The 16,790-nt window shown below is 41.8% G+C and overlaps 1 protein-coding gene across 1 annotated transcript in view; it reads right to left on the minus strand.

Annotated features, from left to right (window-relative positions):
• The window catches only part of LOC139698686 (uncharacterized), a 617,592-nt gene extending 602,335 nt beyond the window's left edge, over nt 1-15,257 (minus strand). Inside the window, exon 1 of the mRNA XM_071597559.1 lies at nt 15,040-15,257. Within this exon, the coding sequence (XP_071453660.1) occupies nt 15,040-15,117 (78 nt within the window). The 5' untranslated portion in view covers nt 15,118-15,257. The remainder of the gene's footprint in view (nt 1-15,039) is intronic.
• Nucleotides 15,258-16,790: the final 1,533 nt, after the last annotated feature.

A 16,790-nucleotide genomic window follows, 5' to 3' on the forward strand; every position in this document is an offset into this window, starting at 1 on the left:
CATGAATAATTACCCTAGTGCTACTAATCCGACGGGAAGCTCTAACCTGGCTAACGATGAGCAGATGTTGTCGCCATGACGAAAACGTGTGGCAGGGTATGATAAGTCCCCAGTCTTTAGTGTAAACGGCAATTATTGGATTTGTGTAATCTTTTATAATCGGTTTATAGAGAAACTTTCGCTAGTGATTATCATGACTCGTATTTAGGTCTGGAATTGGATGAGAGAAAATAATTCCAGGAATCGCTCGCGTTGACACTCAAGTTTCGCCCAAACTCCCGTTGCCCTCCCTCCCAACAATGTAATGCAGGGCTAGAATTATCTCTCTCTCTCTCTCTCTCTCAGTGTGTAAGTCATGCGATCTGCAATTATCCAATTAAAATGCCCTTCGTGCAAGACTACACGCTTGGCACGAGGAAAGTGAGCACAGTCCTGGGCTCGCTAGACTATAGTATTCGCGACACTCGTGTGGTGGAGGATTTTGGAGAGGCACGATTCATGTGATCACGAAGCTATAAGCGGGACTGAAAGTCTTCCAAACACTGGTATGTGGCTGCCGGCCGGCACTGATAAACTGAACCCTGCTACGAATATTGTGTGGGGCGCAGTTGATTCCAATTGGTGCACACAAGGTATAAAATGTTCGAAATGAAAGTCGCGAATACTTAATAGCTTGTTAGAAGCTACCAAAATACTGAAAATTTCTTGCCTAAATCTACGACATTCCCGGCATATAATTCTATTGATGGCTACTTGGCAAGTTGACTGATAAATATAACAGTTACATCCTGTTTTTTTTGTAAGGATTGGTTATTAGATAATGGTGAAATTGCTACCAAAAATAATGATGGCCGACACGATTGATGGCTATCCTAGGGGCCTTCATTAATTCATCATATTGAAACACCGTCCGCACAGCCGAAACGTACAGCGATCGATCACGTGATCCTTTTTAACTAAGATCCCGGACCTGCAGCCCTCAGATGATCTCATTCGCTGATCGGAATTCCTTTCCCATCAACCGGTAATCCCTACCGGAACAGTAGAATTGTATCCTCAATCGTATAATCTGTATGTGATGTGGAAGTGCCGTTTTATGTAAGAATATTTCGTCTCTTATCTGTTTTTATAGTGCGTGTACGTATGTAATTTCCGTTGTAAGAGTTATCTTTGATTAAACTTGACCATTGCCACCCGGAAAATCGCCTAATTGCAACGTAATTCCAAAATAAATAAATGAGATCGTTTTTGTTGAAGCCGGGTTGGAATCGAACACCACATGGAATGGATCGGAAGAAATGAAGTTATGGCGATGCAGAATGAAGATTGGATTTCCGGAAGCGTCGGAGGAAACCATGCGTCGAAGGACACAGTGGGCGTGATCTCGTCCAAGGAAATGTGGACGCAGCTCACAGAACCATGGAGAACCATTTTAAAGACCGCAAAACACAAACGCAGAGCAAACGCATATGGCATTTCGGATAGGAAGGTGGAACTCTCAATAAAGATGAAGACAAAGGGAAGATGGCGACAGCATTGGAAAAATATCCTCGACGACAAAGCAATGCAAGCCTCGTCGAATAGGATAGTGTCGGCGTTGATGAGAAAGGAAACTAATATGCTTTGGCGTGAATTTGATGACGCATTAAAGGACTTCGGGGCAAACGAGGCATTAGAATCGACCATATACCCTCGAAACTAATTAAAGAAATCGCGAAATAACATCCTGACTAACACAGTTGGACTACTAATATTTGCCTAATTTGTAATTATAACTTAATATGTAATATTAATATGAGGGGAAAAATACAGATCGACCTTAAAATAATACACACATAATGGTCCATATAACAAAGATAAAAATGCAGAAACGCTTCAACTTCAGAACTATCAGTCTGACGCCCCATGCGACACTTTAAAGAGAAGGATGATGCAGCGAGTAACGGAGGAGAAAGCGGGAGTGTAATTAAGTGAAGACGAATTTCTCGTTATGAGAAGTAAAAGAAGAATGGAAGCTATTTCTCATTTTTGCCCAAGGAGACACCTCTCTCCTTTGATTCTAGCTGGGGCTCACAAAAAATTTAGTTTCCAAGGCTTCAAATAGTTTTCACACCAACAAATAGAGCACACAAACGCAGAAATGACCCCCCCCCCCCGAGTCTGTTGGGAGAGCAGGGAGTAAGTAGCGCCTAAGGGTAGGGGTGGGGGAGGGAGTCTTTTGCCCCCCCTTGAGACGGGAGCCATGGGAGCAGAGGCTGGGGCAACCGATGGCGAGAGATTCGAGGGAATGATCCCGGACTTCAAGGAAAGGGGAGAGCCTCCAATCAGGCGTGCCGCGAAAAGGAATCTTCCGGTTTGTGTCGTTCGAAAGCATCTTCGTGTTCACGCTCTCACCAATAGATATGAGTTATAATTTCGAAGGGCAATGGAGAATTGATCGCGTTGTATCTTACGAAGGATTCACAGCAAGACGCGCCTCTGGACGCATAAGCAAGATATATAAGGAAAAAGAAGGAGCAATGAAAGATTTACGCTGTAAATAATGCAGTACAATTAGAAACAAATACTAGTTTATTCATAATAAAAATTGTTTTTAAATTACGAAATGGTACGATATGCATTGATGCATTGACTGGATAAAAAAAATGTAATCCGGTAATAACCATGAATTGGAAGAGATGCGATGCAGCGCCTTAGATTAGGCCTACTAAATAGTTTCATGGAGTCGAAACCTAATTGGCAGGGTATTTTGGAAGCACCTACATGGTATCTGCAAGCCTCAAAATGTTTTCACTCCTATCTCCAAATTAAGTATAAAAGTAGGAATTCCATTTCTCCAAAATGCATTGCGGGAAGCAATATAGAATATCCAAACCGAATACTTTGATTCCAATATCGAAAACAAAAGAAGCAATAAATGCCTCCAAGAAAAAATCCACTGCTAATTTTAAAATCGATTTTATAAAATAGTCGTGCAAGATGAGATTTCTATCAAAATCGGGTGCAGGGACACAAGGGTGCAATCAAGACCTGTATGTGGTTGCTGCTCCCTTCGAATGACACCTCAGTCCAAGCGTCGTTGGCCTCAATCAAGGGGACCGAGAAGTCTGGCAATCGCGGGTCATTCCGTGGATTCTGTTGTGAACTGTGTCTTAAGCGGGGAACTCGTTATTTGACATGGCAGCACTAAAACGGTATTTAAACATCCACATAAAGGCAGAGTAATATCTGGATTCTGCGATTTCAATCACTTCGCCAACTTCTAAACCCTTGACCGTTTGCTTCAGTAGTGAAAACGCAATCTCTAATAAGTGAAGGGAATCGGGGACTAATGCACCGAACGAACGACGCCCGTCCGGCTCAAAAGATAGCTGGCTGTGCCGTCGCTAGTAAACCGGATTGAGTTATTTCACTTCCACCTCCCACCCCATCTGGCCCCGCCATTTTCCATGAAGCATTCCGCATGTTCCGCTCGTGTCCACCCTCCCACCAATGGGAGGCTGGGCCAGTCCCATTCGTCGTAGGTTCCCGCCATCGAGTACCAGACGGCGAGCGGGAGTTATGTTTTCGGGGAGACCGAATCCGCGAACAAAGTATTCAGTCAACCAACAGGGCATCCACTTTGTTCACCATTCTTACCGTGAAATGTTTGACTATTGCGTGGTCACCAGATTGGGCGGGCATCAGCGGGCAGAGAAATCTTGGGGCCGCCAGCGACGGATTTGAAAAACCCGGTGGCGGTATTGTGAGTGCCCTCGGGCTGATTTGGGCACCATGAATGACCCACCCCCTGCCCTCCCTCGGAATATGGGGCAATATTTTATTTTCCGACTTTGAAATGGAAAAATTTTCCGCATTTTGAAATGCGTCCGTTGCAAGGATGAACTTGCCAACGAAATTTAGGTATCCCTCCCACTCCTCAGACCTACCTACCACTCTTCCAAGTCAACGATTGACACCCAAAAATGTAATTCTTCCTCTTCCTCCCAGCTACGTTTTAATCTTTTGACCCCTCCACCATCACTCCCTCTCTGACCAACCCCTCTCCCTCGATCAAAAGGATCATATATACCAAGTTTTCTTCGATGAGAACCACCTGATGATGACGTATAAGGTCTAAACCTGGGTCGTGTTTTTAAATGAAGTGCATGGAATTAAAAAGGCAATAATGTCACTCCATTTCAGCATGTTATGCAAACTCAATAAAGTTACGCCGGAGACAACACATTTCCGCTAGTTAGATGGTGATGCACATAGCTGAGTTATACGTCAGCACGGAAATTTGCTATTCATCATAAAAATAGATAGTTTTCCCTTGATTTCCATCAATCGTTGACATTTCCTTCAGCAAAATGAGCTAACTTCCTCCAATTACCGTAATTAGGGAGCTCTAGAGTGGCGTAAAAATGCTCGTTAAGGAAAAGTTCAAAAACTCCTGACAATGAAAACTCGCTAAAATTCTAAAAGGCATAGGAGGGCGTGGGAAAGAACCTCGACAGAGAGCGTTGGCTGCGAAGCGGGAACAATAATATTCAGCCATGGCGACAAAGTAGAGGTTGGAATAATCTTATCACTCCAACCATTCGTCAGGGGTTTGCTGGCGCATAAGAATTTATTGTTAATGTTCTAAACTTATTATTACAAGGATGTGATGAATGCTGGATGTTTTCTCGGAAAATAATACGTTCCTTCTATTTTACTCTGGAATTTCAGGGCATTATGGTGACGTATTATCCTGCCTATTCTTATTCCTTTCCCGAGTTCCAAGCGTCTTGATTGGAGAGTAATGGTGACCGTAGTTCATGCTATAGCATATACATTCAGAGTGACGTGTTCAGCTATATTAGACCCTACCTGAATAAATACATACATAGCAACTGGCATCTAAAAATTCAAACTATTAAAAATGTACATTATACAAATAAGGGACATAAAAAAACGCCGAGAGGAGAAAAATATGAGCAGATTTACCCGCAGCATTCATGATGTTCATATAATAACGAATAAAGACAAAAAAATATCAGGAAATAAGGCGGAAATTTGGAGAAAAAAATGTTTCGTTAAGTGAGGCAAAAACGATTGATGAGAATAGAAAGAAACCAATGAAAAAACACTCCAGCGAAGGAAAGAAGGAACTCGAAGGAAATGGACTGCAAAAGCTAATTGTCAGAGGGGAATGCTGCGAGAAGTAATATTGATGATAAATGTAAAGATAATTATGAATAAATAAAGGAAGGTAAAAAAGGAAATTATTCCAGTAAACTCCATTTGTGGGCAGGATGAATTATATATATATATAACGATTGTACGGAAAAACTCACACGAGCGGCACAATAATTGGCTGACACAACATAACACAAATAGAAAAGAATAGACACATATAAAAGAACAATTTACCGTGTAAGTGTTCTTTTATATGTGTCTATTCTTTTCTATTTGTGTTATGTTGTGTCAGCCAATTATATATATATATATATATATATATATATATATATATATATATATATATATATATATATATATATATATATATAGTCCCCCGGTCTAGGAAATATTTTTGCACTATTTTTGTGATCTGCCTGCTGCCTGATTCCCCACCTCTTTTGTGTTTATCCTTTATGTGTGTTCCTACCCCTTTTCCTTTAACTGTTTCTACATAAATGAGTATTTGTTCGCCGTTTGGGGCGGGATTTCGTGTTTGAATGTGTTTGTGTGTGTGTGTGTGTGTGCATATATATATATATATATATATATATATATATATATATATATATATATATATATGCACACACACACAAACACATTCAGGATATATATATATATATATATATATATATATATATATATATATATATATATAATTATAATTTATTATATATATATTATATTATATTATATATATATATAAATTTAAATAAAAAACATATATGAACGGAAACAAAGTAGTGAACCTTCCGTCTGTGCCCCTCGACAATAGCGAGCTTTCACTACTAAGTGAAGGCCTCTCCTTCTCCCCCACCCCACAAGACCCAAACCCTTCTTATCAAAAGGATATTCTCTCTTTTCATATCAATTTCGGTCCCGAAGAAGGTCTCTCCCCCAAAGATATATCCATTCTTTCACCACCTAATCCTTAGAATTCCCATTTCTATTTGCTACCCAAAATCCACAAAACCAAAAACCCCGGACGCCCTATTGTCTCCAGCATCAACTCACCCACTGAACGAATCTCCGCATTAATAGACCACCACCTTCAACCAATAGCCACTTCACTCCCTTCTTACATCAAAGACTCGAACCACTTTCTGGAACGTCTACACTCAATCCCAATTCCGCACAACACGACCATTCTCATGGCCACGATAGACGTCACATCACTGTACACCTCCATTCCCCACAAAGAAGGCTTAGAAGCCCTGAAACATTACTTCTCCCTACGATCCACACCACACACCCCATCTACAATTTTCCTCATCGAATTGAGCCAAATCGTTCTTACCAAAAATGCTTTTCAATTCAATGACAAAATATATTTACAAATAAAAGCCACTGCAATGGGCACGCGCATGGCTCCTACAAACGACAATCTTTTTATGGGTAAAATAGAACACGACTTTCTGCAACAACAAACCCTGAATCCACTCTTCTGGGCCCGCTATATCCATGATATTTTCCTCCTTTGGTCCCACGGACGCGAAACTTTATCCTCTTTTACTTCCTCTCTCAACTCCTCCTCCTCAGTATCATTCACTTCTTCTACATCCGACTCGAACATTACTTTCCTAGATATCGACATTCACCTCCAAAACAATACATTTTACAGCTCAGTCCACATTAAACCAACTAATAAGCAACAATATCTTCGTTTCGATAGCTGCCATCCACCTCATACAAAGCGCTCCATCCCATTCTCACTCGCAATCCGTGGCTTCCGTCTCTGCAACAACACCCCCTCCCAACAGAAATACTTGGACCAGCTACATGACTCTCTTAGAAAATGTGGGTACCCAGAAAAACTACTAAATAGTAAAATCCTCAAACCGCCAACCCAATACACTCCCCTCCCCAAACCAAACCGCCCAAAATGCCCTAGTCTTATCACCACTTTCTTCCCCGGAACACACAAAATTAAACACCTAATCCGTGACCTCTTCCCAATTATCAATAACACTCAGTCCACATCACTTTTATTCCCACACTGTCCCTCTGTTTCGTTTAAACGCCCATCGAACCTGCGAGACATATTCAAGTCCACAAAACCAACTGCGAGCACCCCGTCTCTCCCCCGCCCCTATCCGTACCATGCAACCGCCCACGCTGCAAATGTTATCTTCTAAGAACCTCCTCCTCACTCAGTACCAACTCCCAACCACTCGCCACCTGTACCTCAAAAAATATTATATATCGCCTCTCCTGTAACTTCCTCCCTGACTTCTACGTGGGCGAATGCACGACCGCACTTTCCCTCCGCATGAATAACCACCGATATTCCACCAAATCTCCCACCTTTCTTAATTATCCCATCCCTACTCCCACTGCTTCCCACAATCAATCTTTTGACGACTGCTTCTCCGTTTCGGTGATTGAAATCCTTCCCAAATCTGCTAGTATAATAGAGATGAGAATCCGCGAGATGGCGCATATCTGGGTGGCCCAATCATTTAAACCGCCCGGGCTGAACCAAGCCCACTGAATGCATCATATGGCTGCCTACATATCCCCCCCATCCCCTTGTTCATTTCCTATTGGTCCCCTACCTCTCCTTCCCCCACCATTCCCCCGCATATATCTACTCTGGTCCTTCCCCAAAAACGCCTTTCTGAAGACGACAGCCGAGCTGTCGAAACGTCAAATAACAAATTGTGAGTGTCCTTTCTTTGTGTTTCTATATTCTAAAAATCTACTTCTGTGTTTAAATATATATATATATATATATATATATATATATATATATATATATATATATATATATATATATATATATATATATACATATATATGTGTGTATATATATGTATATATATGTATATATATATATTTATATATATATGTGTATATATATGTATATATATGTATATATACATATATATATACATATATATACGTATATATACGGAATATTGTATTTAACGCAATCAAAATAATGAAGTGGCTAAAACAACATCAGCATACTTCAACTATAACATCAATATGCTGCCAGAGTAATATGATCACGGGAACCAGCATAAATTGCAGTCAATGGCGATAAAACGTTCGTGGAATGCATAAGAGCAAAAGGTGTGGAGGCGGAAAGCCTTTGGAGATCTAACAATTGAAAGCCAATGCAATATTGATGACTGAATCGAAGATCCGTGATTACGTTTCGAAAGCTGACGGAGGGGACAAAAAGAGATGACTGCGGCTGTTATACGTGCGCTGGCGAACGAAGTCATGGAACGAGGTCATGGGTCACGCAAATGGATTCCGGCCAAGATCATTTCCAGATTTACGACGATTTAACGAAGGGATATAATTTATGACCATGTTCCCACCGCTGTTGCACGCTCAGCTTTTTGTACATTCGGCAGGTTAGGGAACCCGTTCGGTAAAAAGGCAATGGGTAACAAACATCCTAAAACTACCGAAAAAAAAGGTTGAAATCTCGCACCTACTTGTACAGGATGGCTCCAATCCAAAAAAATACACAAGTTCAAAAAAGCAAAGGCCTCGCGTTTCTGAAAGTCGATGCGAGATAGATTTTCCAATTCTTTAAACTCGATGCCGATGCAGGAAAAATGATAAAAGTCGAGGGAGACAAATCTTTCAAACAAAGGACAAAGAGAGAAGAATCAACAGGAAGGAAGCATAAGTCAATGCGTTTTAAGGTATGTAAATAATTGAAAGCCAAATGATATAATCCATAGACTGAAAATTCAATTCATTGTCCAATTTGTCCGTTGGCATTATAATTTTATTTAATTTACGTTAACTCAATGAAAACAGTTTTGTTTTGAAAAAAAACCGAAAGCATATTAATTTAAACCGGACCATTTCCCTAATCATTTTAAATCAAGACTGGTTAAACGCATTCACTTGATGTATTAGGAAAAGTGCAGAGTAAAGTACTAATATTACCTTTGGAGCGGAATGAAATGCACCTACATCAACATAATAACCCGCAAGCCACCGAAGGGCGTGTGGCGGGGGGTGTCGGGTCACCACCCGTAAAAGATAATTGAACCACATGCAAAATCAACATACTATATTTATGCAAACCTACCCCCACAGTGGCGCATACATTCATGCAGTAATTCTTTTAACTTGCACGCATGGAAATACATATGTATACTATCAACTAAGCAACACCTGCATCTCAGAATGCAGTAAAAATGTATTCAATGACGCGCAAGCTAGTACTTGAAAAGTCAGGAGGCGATCACATGGACATGCAACATACGAGAACGGTCTCCGCTGCCAGGGAGGTAGGTGGGGAATGCTGCGGACGACGCAGAGAAAGATGAGGGAAGGGAGGGGAAAACATTTGCGGCAAAATTATTTGTATTTGTGCCAATTAAATATTTGAAGATCTATTGTCATGCATTTCGAGGGAAAGAGTGGAGGTGGGTATTCCGGGACCCTGGTTGCTTATGGCGGAAATGAGTGTTGAACATTTCATTCGAACACCAAAGGTTATTTAAACTAAAGATATTAAATCGTGGGGCGTAAATGGGGCGATGTCAAATAAAGATGGATTTGCTCCAACTTAATTAGCATAATTTAATTAAAATAGTGTTTTCTTAAAGTTTCAACAAATAATAACTTTAGAAAAAAAGTTTAAAAAGATGGGCCAGTTGCATTTTTATTGCGGAATTCGGGCTCCACTGCACAATAGAAATTGATTTAAAGAGCTGATCACATGAACTGCCTTCCGTTTTGCAACCTGCATGCCTTGACAATATTATCTTTTTTTTGTTGGTTCAACACTGTGTAGTTGGCCATAGAACAGGGACTTAAAAGCTGCGATCATTCTACGGATAGCTTTTTTAAATAAGAAATGGGTAGATTTTCCAGGGACATCAGTTAAAAACACGAGGAATCAGTCGATCATCAAGAGGGAGGCTTTCATTTGAATTTTTGCGAGCAACGGTGCCAACATCGGTGAGTGAAAGTCAAATATTGAAAATAAATGGCACAAAGGCAGTAAAAAATTATGAGTAAATGTATAGACTTTAACCTATTGCAACCAATACAATTGTGATTCAATATAAATATCATATAAAATGAAATTAAATTATTTTCTTATCGAGGTTAATTATTTCCTCAAAAGCGCCGTTATACGCTCAGCAAGCGTACAGTAATGGCGCTCAACGCATTTTATGGCATTAAAAACACTTGGCGAAGAAATTCAAAGGGAACAAAAGACTGCAACTGTATACGGCAATTTTCCTCGGGAGATGATGTCAAGGATTTTAACGACAAGGTTTTAGCTGCTTCAGACAATGTCAATTTAATAACATTTCGGAGTTACTGCTAACTAACCTTGTCCCACCCTCGAAAGAAATCACTGGCGACATTCTGAAGAGTGGCGAATGAAACAGGTAGAAGGCGGAAATGCCTTGAATGAGAGCGAATGGTCCAAGTTCCATTCTCGAGAAGGACGGAGAAGAGCAGGGTGAAATCAGAGTCAATGAGGTCTTCTTTCTCTTGAGATCAAACTGTATTCACTAAGAGAAAAGCACACGCGTCCATATAACCTCTTCACTTTAATGCGTCGCACTCGAGTTTAACGGCATTTTCAGATTTACTCAGCTCGTTTTGGTAGCTTATCAAAAAGATGCCTATTTTTCTGACAGTTTTTGAAGTACAAGAATTTTCAATTAATTGCTAACACTAAATGACCGCTTTAAAAAAATGGGACAGGAGCGCATGAAGAGAACAAACTTTAATGCGACATAAGAACGACATTTTTGAAGAACTGCACACTATACTGCGTAGCATTCAATCATTTTACCCCCGCTTTCAAACTATAATACACACACCTCTCAAGTATTCAAAAACTCGCAGAAATCATAAAAAATCCAAGATTTCTTCCGTGGGAAACTTTTTTCAGTTAAAACTTAATTGTGTTAAATTTACATTTCGCGGAGTCTAGAAATGAAATGGAATATACAGGTATTGGCCAGAGTTCCGAATGCTTTAAAAATACAATCAGTTAAAATGGAAGAAGCGATAAAATTGCAGTCGAATGTTTCGTTTTTTATAATGCTAATTTAAATAACCTTAATTGTTGATTTTGAATCGTTGATTCCTCGAAATTTTACTTAAAAAAGATACTTTCACGGTTAATGAACTGAATTACGAAATCGGCATAGTTTAAGAAAAGCCATACTGAATCATTAAAGGCGTTTCTATATACAATTTGTTTTTACATCGAGTAAGAATGTACTAAAGGCAGTACTTATTTCAATACATATACAGCTGGGAACTCAATATCACACATTATAAGGGAGAACACGATAGAAACCCAACTAGAATTCAAATCCTTAATGCCTAGGTAAATTCTTAATCCCTAAAAGAGTTGTCATTGAGCCAGTTATCTCACGAGTTATCTCGCCTATGAAAATCCGCCCAATACGGCGAAGGGCAACAACACGATGTGACGCGTGACCTCCCTCCCCCAGACAAAAAAAGGAAACATAGAGTATGAAATATTAATTGACCCAGCTCCTTCAAGTGAGATTCTCACTTGAAGAAGGCTTCTGAGAGGGCCGAAAGCTCGAATAATTAACCGTGTGAGTGTCCTTTTAAATGTTGCTATTCTATTCTATTTGTGTTACATTGTGTCAGCCCATTATATATATATATATATATATATATATATATATATATATATATATATATATATATATATGCTATATGGGCTGATTGGGTAGTATCTAGGAGGAAGGAATCTGGCCGGAAGACTTCGTGAGATCCGTGTTAGTTCCTATTCCGAAAAAGGTGAAGGCTACATCTTGTGAGGACTAAAGGACAATAAGTTTGATATCCCACGCAGCTAAAGTTGTTCTCAGGATAATAAACAAAAGGATATGGAGTAGGGCAAATGATTACTGAGGGGATGATCAGTTTGGAATTAGGAAGGAGAGAGTCACACACGATACCATTGCGGTAATGAGATCACTAATCTAGAGGAATCTAGAATAAAATTAGGATGCATTCGCCTGTTTCTTAGATTTCGAAAAGGAGTTTGATAGATTGATATGGGAAAACCCATTGAGGGTATTGCGGAAAATAAAAATAGTTTGGAGGGACAGGAGGCTAATCCACAACCTGTACATATCTCTGACTGCTCAGGTGCGAGTTGGGAACGGGGGGTCCGGATGGGCAGTGTTAGGAAGAGATGTAAGGCAGGGTTGCCCATTATCACCTGTGCTGTTCGACGCATTTGTGGATCAAAGAGGCATGGGAAGAACTGTAGGTAGGAATGAAAGTGGCCAGAGAATTCGTAAAATCAGTTATAGAGCAGAAAACAAATGAGGCAGTACTTGTTATGATGGCCGAAGAGAGGGGTTTGTTGTGAGAAATCCTATGGAAGCAGGAAAAGTGGATGAAGGGGGTATTGACTGGCTGCGGGATGTTGAAGACTGTAATTGAGGGGAGAATGTTAGGCAAACGAGGAAAGGGAAGGAACAGGATAGGGTTGTTGGACGGGATGAAGGGAGGAAGAAAGTACTCAGAGCTGAAGAGGGACCTGATGTAAAGTAGGATGTTGTGTTTTGCTAGAGGTCAGAAATTATTTAATTAGTAATTATGTCCATCCAAAAACCTACCTTAACCGGTAGATTACCTGATAATAATTTTTTATATATATAATATATAAGATAATAATTTTATATATATATATATATAATATATATATATAGTATATAAGATAATAATTTTTTATATATATATACATATACATATCTTGGATATATAGAAATACTGATGTACATTTGTTAAATGTATAGACACAAAGCAAGGACACTCACATATGCAGTTTTGACGTTTCCACGGCCGACGCAGAAGAGGTTCAGTCAAAAAGGCTAATGTGTAAAAGACAATAATACCGCTTCTGCCAGCAGCACTGCCTGATGTACTGACATTTGCTTGCAACTCACGAGTTTGTCAGTGGAAAATCACGGAAGCTAAACCCACTTCAGAATAGAGTGTTAATCATTGTGAAGTGTATTCGTCATGCATTTCGTGTATTGTTAGGGCCCACGCGACCTTTCCCCCGATACGAAGGAACGCCCGCGTGGAAGGCGCTTCAATCACTAGGAGCGGCCCTGCAGGTGAAGTGCCAAGCATGTTGCAACTCACCAAGGCTGCAGCAGCCACATCACTGGCGACCTATCAATGAAATCAATGTGAGAACCACACATGCGTCGCACATCAACGCAGCAATTTAAAACTAAAATTAAATGACTGCCCAATAAATTTAGCGAATGGAAATTTATGAAGGTTCAATTGAAAAGTTCGTATTGGTATTTCATTGAATATTAAAGAAATTCTTAATAGACCGTTGAAAATTTTACAACAAAGCACAAAAGGAATACTTGGGTATTTTTTCAACGTATCTCTTTGAACAAAGATTAGAAATGTCTATTTTGTATGATAAATGTAGAAACGCATAACATTTTTAAACTAAAGAAAAAATCAGTGGTTAGAATTAATTTACCTTTCAATTGCCACTTGAAGTTATTTCAAGAATGTTTCATAAAGACATCATTGGCATAAGTGGGCACTAGCGAGAGTAATGAATGTCTCATGTGAAATAATTTGGAAGTGTTGGTGTTTGGTTTCTTGCGGAGGGGTCCCTGCACGCCCCAAAAGCCCAGTTGAACCGCCAGCGACGATGCGGGCGACCCCTGGGGGACCTCAAACAGGCGAGTGGACGACCGGGGGAATGGGAAGGGGGGTAATCCGAAATGACGGCGGAGGCGGAGAGATAGAAAGGAAACGGATGGTCGCGGGTGCAAAAATATTGAAGAAACAGAATTTTTTGCGAGGCGGGAGAAAAAAGTTCGACCATCCCTGCGTTCTAAATGCCCATTCTGTCAGCGGAGTTCATGGGCATTGACGAAAAGTCTTTGGAATGCCAACCGTCGGGTTCAGGGTTGATCCTATTCACTGCCTGGGTGATGTTTTTTGTCATGAAATCTCGACAGCAGATGGGAAAAACTAGCATCAAATTTGTCCGGAACACCCGCTTTTGCATTTACGCAAACAAATCCGCTCAGCTGACACCTTCGTGGGCATGACAGAGAAGGAAATCTAACCCATTGGAATGCTAATGAACGAGCTTCAAACGTGTACTCCTCGGTGCCGCGAACAACAATAATAAACGATCCAATTTCCTTTTGGGGACGACGCCTAAATCGCTATTCATGGCACTAATTTAGAAATATAGGCAGCGATCATAGGAGCAGCACTACTGTAGTGCGCGATGAACGGAGGACTTGTTCCGGTATTATCGCGAAGATCGGCGCACAAAAAGAAGAAACGAAAGGTCCGCAAATCGTGACGACGAATCCCGCTGGGCCGAACTGCACTCACGACGAGAAAGACCACGGCGAAAGAGAAATCCTTAGAGACGCACCAGAATCATAACACATTCTTTCCCACACCACGCTGTCGACGACGAAACATTTCCAGGATGCATCGGGAAACAATTTCATCCGGATGTCCAGGAATGAATGGCACGCCGTTTGCTGAGTGGAGCAAGCGTTATTAATTCCCGTTCGACATCCACTCCGAGAAACGTGGTGTCACGTGAGAAGTCACGGCGCGCCGTTCGGGCAGGAGCCGGACAAAGAGAGAGAGAGAAAAGGGAGACAGTGACGAAAGAAGAGAGAGGGAGGGAGAGAGAGAGAAATGGGAGACAGTGAAGAAAGAAGACAGAGGGAGGGAGGGAGAGAGAGAGAGAGAGAGAGAGAGAAATGGGAGATGGCGAAGAAAGAAAAGAGGGGGAGGGAGGTAGGGAGAGTCCGACGACAATGCACACAGCACCACACTCACCGGTCTGGTGTCGGCGGTGGCCGGTCCCGACGAGAGCAGCGCAGTCACCGCCGTCAAAATCGCCGCGGCGAATCCCATGGCGATCGCGGACGAGGGATGGGCACCGACGCAGAGGGCAGCAGCACTGCGCCACGGACACAACCACCCGGAGCGGGAAGGGATCGCGGGGTCAGCGGGAGACGTCGCACGGCGATCTTGTGTCGACACGACCGCACGTCCCGAAACCCGCGGCGCTTCTGGACGAGGGGAACACACACATACACAAAGCACACACTCACGGGGGGAGTGTGGTCTGGGGGCTCCGGGGAAGGGATTTCACGGGGGCGCCGCTTGGAGCCGCCAGTTCCGCGGGGCTCCGTAGGAGGGAGGCGGAAATCGATATAGAGGGGCGAAGGGGTGGGACTGAAGAGCGGGGTATGGCCCGGGAGGGTTGAAGTGGCGGGTAGTGAAGAGGGAGGTGGTTGCGTAAGGCACGGGCCGGGGGGGGGGCGGTGGTGCCTCTGTACCGCATAGCGAGAGACCGACTATTCCGATGGGCGCCCACGGCGGCGAAGGGACGCGTCTCTCTCCCCCCTCCAAGGAGTGCCCATCAAAATTGAATATTATTATTAAAAGGTAATCTACCGGTTCAGGAAGGTTTTTGAACGGACAAAGCTACTTGCTAAATATTTTGTGACTCCTAACAAAACACAAAATCCGGTATCCTACTTTACATCAGGTCCCTCTTCATCTCTGAGTACTGCCTTCCTCCCTTAATCCAACATCCCTATCCTGTTCCTTCCCTTTCCTCGTTTGCCTAACTTTCTCCCCTCTATCACAGTCTTCAACATCCCAATGCCGGTCAATACCCCCTCAATCCACTTTTCCTGCCTCCATAGGATATATTCCCAACAAACTCCTCCCTTCACCCACCATACCAATTACTTCCTCATTTATTTTCTTCGTGGTCCATTTCACCTTCTCCATTCTTCTCCACACCCACATTTCAAAAGCCTCCAGTCTACGTCTATCGCCCTGCTTCAATGACCACGTTTCCGCGCCGTACATAGCTACGCTCCATATTTTCTTAATACTTAACTCAACGTCCCTGTCATTAACTCCGTCCTCCTTAAGAAAGCAGTTCTTCTCCTTACGTCCCAACTACTTTGACCGCGTTGGTCCAAAACACTTCCGAGATACGTAACTGTTCTAACTGCTCTAGTTTTTGCCCTCCTATTTTAATGTTTAGCTTACCCTTTTCCTTTGTTTTATTAATATATATTCTCATCCCATACCTTTCGTAATGAGTTCCCAATTCACTCAGCAACGCTTGCAATCCCTTGGCTGACTGACAAACTAAAGCTTGGTCATCAGCGAACCTAACTGATTTTACGAATTCCCCGGCCACTTTCATTCATACCTCCAGGTCTTCCCATGCCTCTTTAATCATTTCCTCTGCATACAGGTTGAACAGGAACGGTGATAATGGGCAAACCTGCTTTACACTTCTTCCTAACACTGCCCAACTCGACTCCCCGTTCCCCTCTCGCACCTTAGCAGTCTGAGACATGTACAGGTAGCGGATTAGCCTCCTTTCCCTCCAATCTATTCCTATTTTCTGCAATATACTCAATAGTTTTTCCCAATTCACTCTATTAAACGTTTTTTCGAAATCTACGAAACAGGCAAATACCTCCTGATTGTGTTCTATATTCCTATCGATTAATAATCTCATTACTGCAATGGCATCACGCGCACCTCTCCCCTTCCTA

The sequence above is a fragment of the Hetaerina americana genome, unplaced genomic scaffold, assembly GCF_022747635.1.
Source record: "Hetaerina americana unplaced genomic scaffold, ioHetAmer1.1.p SCAF_9, whole genome shotgun sequence".
Lineage (NCBI taxonomy): Eukaryota > Metazoa > Arthropoda > Insecta > Odonata > Calopterygidae > Hetaerina > Hetaerina americana.